Genomic DNA, 6000 nt, shown 5'->3' with positions numbered 1-6000 from the left:
ACCAGACCGGGTAAGGACGGTAGATTTTCTTCCACAAAGGGCATTAAGTGAAACAGATGGGTTTTACCACAATCCAGTAATTTCATGATCATCACCACTGAGACTAGCTTTTTAATTCAGATTTATTAATTAATTGAATTTAAATCCCCTCAGCTGCCATGTGAGAGTTTGAACTAATGTCCCCAGAGCATTTGTCTGGGTCTCTGCATCACTGCTCCAGTAACATTACCACTACGTTACTGTTCTCTTGAATTATATCTGTACTCCCTGATCCAATTAACTCCCATCCTCTAACTCCACTTCACTTGATGCTAACTTCCCATATTCAATACCCCAGGATATTGACAACTATTATATATAATTACAAATAATAATTAATGTAATGAATGTTTTGTTAACAATATTCTCTTCAGAGGATTCAGTCAAAGGTGTTGTGCTTTCCTCTAATGGTTTCTGATATTTGAATCCTTTGATTTAACTGTCTTGTAATCATAATTATTTTTATCATAACAACAAACAAGGAATACAATGCAGTGAATTACAAAATCCTGGTGATAACCATCAGGAATAATTTCACCAGTGCGGTATTGTTCATAGTAAAATCAGTAGCACTATTGGCCTCAGACTATAAACAAATGAACTAGTCATTCAACCGATTGCTTTTGCTATGTGCAAGTTGACTTTCTGCGTTTACCTAAAGAACAGTTGCTCCAGTTCAAAATAACTCAGGGCGAATGCAGTAGTTCAGGACCTCTTTAAGAGAGTGTAATAAATGGCATAAAGTACAAAAGACGATCTATGTTCTTTTTTGTACATCCATACACCTGCTGACACATTTGCTGCATTTTCTAGAATACAGTTAAGATGCACCAAGTTTCACCAACAGGGAAGAAATAAAATAAGTAGATGTTTTCCGAGGAAACTGGAATATATGAAAAAAAGACTTGAAAATAATAAATATAAAAGGAGAGTTTGGTATTGTGGATTTAAGGGGAGCATAACATCAGGTAGAATGAGAAAAGAAGAATAAAAGGGACCAGGCAGAAAGAGAAAAGAAGAATAAAAGGGATCAGGCAGAAAGAGAAAACAAATATAAAAGGGATCAGGCAGAAAGAGAAAAGAAGAATAAAATGGACCAGGCAGAATCAGAAAAGAGGAATAAAAGGGACCAGGCAGAATGAGAAAAGAAGAATAAAAGGGGGAGGGGAGGATTTAGAAGAATTGGTGAAGGTGGGGAAGTGTTTTTCACTTGGGGATGATAATTGTGGAGTGTGAGGTGCCAGTTGCTCAGTCAGAGTTTGTGCAGCCTGTCTGGAGGGGGAGGGAGGTAAATAAAGGCGCCATATTGGCGAGTGTGGGCCGGCCGGAGGAGGAGCTCCGGGAAAGCTGGAGGAGCCCGACCAGAATAGAGTTATAAACCGGTGTGAGGTTGTGGGGAGGCGGCGGGCGGGAGCAGGGCCGGGTCCAGGCTATGAAAGGAGTTATTCTGGCCGCTCCCGCTGCCGCCATGCAGGAGACTTTCGGCTGCGCCGTCACCAATCGCTTCGACCAGCTGCTGGACGACGAGTCGGACCCGTTCGACATCCTCCGGGAGGCCGAGGAGAAGACGAGGAGAAGAAGCAGAAGAAGAAAAAGGAGGAGGGAGGCCGGAAAAACAGAGCCGGAGCCGGGAGCGGGGCCTCCGGCGGCACCTCGGCGGCCGCCGCCGCTGCCGCCGCCGCCTCCAACGCGGCCAAAGCCGGCAGGAGGGAGTCTCAGAAAGCCCGCAAGATCCCGGCCGGCAATGAGGCCGGCAGCAGGCCCGGGGCAGCCGGCGGCACCGAGAATGTCTTCATGGGCAGCGGCCAGAGGAGAGAAGGTCCGTATCCCCCTCCCCGGGCTCTGCGGCACTGGGCAGCGGGAGGGGAGGGGGAGACACCCAGATCATGTTGAAGATAACCGGGGGGGGGGGGGGGTGCATGCTGCCCGCGGCCTCCCCCCCCCCCCCCCCCCCCCGGCCTGGGGGCAGTGAGGAGGGACCGGCAAGTCAAACTTTATCCCTTTTGTGAAGGTGTCGGGCAGCAGTGCGAATGCAGTTTCGGGTTTAATTTCTATTTAAAAAAAACAATCCGCACATGGTGTGTAAAATGCAGCACTCAGCGGGAAATTTATTAAATAGCCTGCAATAGGAGGGGTTTGAACTGAGCAGCGGGGGGGGGGGGGGGTCTGGGTGGAGATGGGGGGGGGGGGGTCTGGGTGGAGATGGGGGGGGGGGGGTCTGGGTGGAGATGGGGGGGGGGGTCTGGGTGGAGATGGGGGGGGGGGGGTCTGGGTGGAGATGGGGGGGGGGGGGTCTGGGTGGAGATGGGGGGGGGGGGTCTGGGTGGAGATGGGGGGGGGGGGTCTGGGTGGAGATGGGGGGGGGGGGTCTGGGTGGAGATGGGGGGGGGGGGGGGTCTGGGTGGAGATGGGGGGGGGGGGGTCTGGGTGGAGATGGGGGGGGGGGTCTGGGTGGAGATGGGGGGGGGGGTCTGGGTGGAGGGGGGGGGGGTCTGGGTGGAGAGGGGGGGGGGGTCTGGGTGGAGAGGGGGGGGGTCTGGGTGGAGGGGGGGGGGGGGTCTGGGTGGAGAGGGGGGGGGGGTCTGGGTGGAGAGGGGGGGGGGGTCTGGGTGGAGAGGGGGGGGGGTCTGGGTGGAGATGGGGGGGGGGGGGTCTGGGTGGAGATGGGGGGGGGGGTCTGGGTGGAGATGGGGGGGGGGGTCTGGGTGGAGATGGGGGGGGTGGTCTGGGTGGAGATGGGGGGGGGTCTGGGTGGAGAGGGGGGGGGGTCTGGGTGGAGAGGGGGGGGGGGTCTGGGTGGAGAGGGGGGGGGGTCTGGGTGGAGAGGGGGGGGGGGGTCTGGGTGGAGAGGGGGGGGGGGGGGGTCTGGGTGGAGGGGGGGGGGGTCTGGGTGGAGAGGGGGGGGGTCTGGGTGGAGAGGGGGGGGGTCTGGGTGGAGAGGGGGGGGGGTCTGGGTGGAGAGGGGGGGGGGTCTGGGTGGAGAGGGGGGGGGTCTGGGTGGAGAGGGGGGGGTCTGGGTGGAGAGGGGGGGGGGTCTGGGTGGAGAGGGGGGGGGTCTGGGTGGAGAGGGGCGGGGGTGTCTGGGTGGAGAGGGGCGGGGGGGTCTGGGTGGAGAGGGGTGGGGGGGTCTGGGTGGGGGATCTGGGTGGAGAGGGGTGGGGGGGTCTGGGTGGTGGAGGGGGGTCTGGGTGGAGAGGGGTGGGGGGGTCTGGGTGGTGGAGGGGGGGTCTGGGTGGAGAGGGGGGCGGGGGGTCTGGGTGGAGAGGGGGGGCGGGGGGTCTGGGTGGAGATGGGGGGGGGGTCTGGGTGGAGATGGGGGGGGTCTGGGTGGAGAGGGGGGGGTCTGGGTGGAGAGGGCGGGCGGTTCTGGGTGGAGAGGGTGGGGGGGTCTGGGTGGGGGGATCTGGGTGGAGAGGGGTGGGGGGGTCTGGGTGGTGGAGGGGGGTCTGGGTGGAGAGGGGTGGGGGGGTCTGGGTGGTGGAGGGGGGGTCTGGGTGGAGAGGGGGGCGGGGGGTCTGGGTGGAGAGGGGGGGCGGGGGGTCTGGGTGGAGAGGGGGGGCGGGGGGTCTGGGTGGAGAGGGGGGGCGGGGGGTCTGGGTGGAGAGGGGGGGCGGGGGGTCTGGGTGGAGAGGGGGGGCGGGGGGTCTGGGTGGAGAGGGGGGGCGGGGGGTCTGGGTGGAGAGGGGGGGCGGGGGGTCTGGGTGGAGAGGGGGGGCGGGGGGTCTGGGTGGAGAGGGGGGGCGGGGGGTCTGGGTGGAGAGGGGGGGCGGGGGGTCTGGGTGGAGAGGGGGGGCGGGGGGTCTGGGTGGAGCGGGGGGCGGGGGGTCTGGGTGGAGAGGGGGGCGGGGGGTCTGGGTGGAGAGGGGGGCGGGGGGTCTGGGTGGAGAGGGGGGCGGGGAGTCTGGGTGGAGAGGGGGGCGGGGGCTCTGGGTGGAGAGGGGGGCGGGGGCTCTGGGTGGAGAGGGGGGCGGGGGGTCTGGGTGGAGAGGGGGGCGGGGGTCTGGGTGGAGAGGGGGGCGGGGGGTCTGGGTGGAGAGGGGGGCGGGGGGTCTGGGTGGAGAGGGGGGCGGGGGGTCTGGGTGGAGAGGGGGCGGGGGGTCTGGGTGGAGAGGGGGGCGGGGGGTCTGGGTGGAGAGGGGGGCGGGGGGTCTGGGTGGAGAGGGGGGCGGGGGGTCTGGGTGGAGAGGGGGGCGGGGGGTCTGGTTGGAGAGGGGGGCGGGGGGTCTGGGTGGAGAGGGTGTGGGAGGGTGGGGGTTTGGGTGGAGAGGGTGCGGGGTGGAGTTGGGGTCTGGGGGGGAGGGTGCGGGGGGTTGGGGGGTCTGAGTGGAGAGTGGGTGGGGGGTCTGGGTGGAGAGGGAGTGGGGAGGGTGAGGGTTTGGGTGGAGAGGGTGCAGGAAGGGTCTGGGGAGAGAGGGTGCGGGGTGGAGTTGGGGTCTGGGTGGAGTGAGAGGTAGGTGGGTGTCTGGGTTTTGAGGGGGGCGGGGCGAGGGTCTGGGTGGAGGGGGTGGCGAGGGTCTGGGTGCGTGCGGGGCGGTGGGGGTCTGGGTGGGGTGGGCGGTGGGGGTCTGGGTGGAGAGTGGGTAGGTGGTCTGGGTGGAGAGGGGGTTTGGGTGGAGAGAGGGTGGGGGTTTGGGTGGAGAGGGTGCAGGAAGGGTCTGGGGGGAGAGGGTGCGGGGTGGAGTTGGGGTCTGGGTGGAGTGAGAGGTAGGTAGGTGTCTGGGTTTTGAAGGGGGCGGAGCGAGGGTCTGGGTGAGGGGGCGGTGAGGGTCTGGGTGGGTGGGGGTCTGGGTGGGGGCGGGGCGGCGGGGGTCTGGGTGCGGGGGGTGAGGGGTCTGAGTGGGTGGGGGTTTGGGTGGAGAGGGTGCAGGAAGGGTCTGGGGGGTGGGGGTGGAATTGGGGTCTGGGTGGAGTGAGAGGTAGGTGGGTGTCTGGGTTTTGAGGGGGGCGAGGGTCTGGATGGAGGGGGCGGCGGGGGTCTGGGTGGGGGCGAGGCGGCGGGGGTCTGGGTGGGGGCGGCGGGGGCGGGGCGGCGGGGGTCTGGGTGGGGGCGGGGCGGCGGGGGTCTGGGTGGGGGCGGGGCGGCGAGGGTCTGGGTGCGGGGGGGGGGGTCGGCCAGGGTCTGGGTGGTGGGGGGGGGGGGCGGTCTGGGTGGGGTGGGGTGGGGCTGCGGCCAGGGTCTGGGTGGAGGGTGCGGTGAGGGTCTGGGGGACGTGGGTCTGGGTGCGGGGGGGAGGTGGTTCATAGTGCTTTCAGGCAGTGAATTCCAGGATTTTGATCCAGCAGCAGTGAAGGAATGGACATGTAGTTAGTTCCAAGTAGGGATGATGTGTGAGTCCACTTTAACCTGGTATTGTGAGACTTGTTACTGTGCTTACCCCAGTCCAATGCCGGCATCTCTACATCAAGTCAAAATACTCCAGTTACAAGCCAACTTGTATGTGGCAAGGGAAGAGAAATTGTGTTTCTGAATTCTACTTGTTTGGGGCCTCACTTCATAATCTCTCGAGCTTAAAGACTGCTTACTTGCACCTTTGCAACATTAGCTGCATCAGTCCATTTTTCTGCCCTTGGATGCCTTTGTCAACTCCAGATTCCAGTATTCTGGTCAGTCTCTGTCATCAGAGCCCCTGCCTTCAGTTGTTTAGCCAGTATGCTCTGGAATTCCTTTTCTTTCTTTGAAACCCTCCTTTAACCAAGCTTTAAAGAACAATGAACAGTACAGCACAGAAGCAAGCCCTTCAGCCCACCAAGTCAGTGCCGACACAGATGCCTCTCTAATATTTTCTTGCCTCTATGTGGTCCATATCCCTCTATTCCCTACCTATTCACGTATCTATCCAGATGCTGCTTGAATGTTATTGTAGAATCTGTTTTTAGCACCTCCTCCGGCAGTGTGTTCTAGGCATTCACCACCCTCTGTGAAAAACTTGCTCCTTGCATCTCTTTTAAACTTTCCCCCTC

At 61.9% G+C, this 6000-nt stretch overlaps 1 protein-coding gene across 1 annotated transcript in view; it reads left to right on the top strand.

Moving 5' to 3' along the window:
- Positions 1-1361: 1361 nt before the first annotated feature.
- LOC144494891 (intracellular hyaluronan-binding protein 4.S-like) overlaps positions 1362-6000 on the top strand; it is a 31220-nt gene continuing 26581 nt past the window's right edge. The window contains 2 exon segments of the mRNA XM_078214401.1: positions 1362-1606; positions 1609-1858. Of these exon segments, the coding sequence (XP_078070527.1) occupies positions 1472-1606; positions 1609-1858 (385 nt within the window). The 5' untranslated portion in view covers positions 1362-1471.

The sequence above is a fragment of the Mustelus asterias genome, chromosome 6, assembly GCF_964213995.1.
Source record: "Mustelus asterias chromosome 6, sMusAst1.hap1.1, whole genome shotgun sequence".
In the NCBI taxonomy this organism is placed as follows: domain Eukaryota; kingdom Metazoa; phylum Chordata; class Chondrichthyes; order Carcharhiniformes; family Triakidae; genus Mustelus; species Mustelus asterias.
Note: the sequence above shows the minus strand (reverse complement) of the source record. Positions and strands in the feature narration are given on the sequence as shown.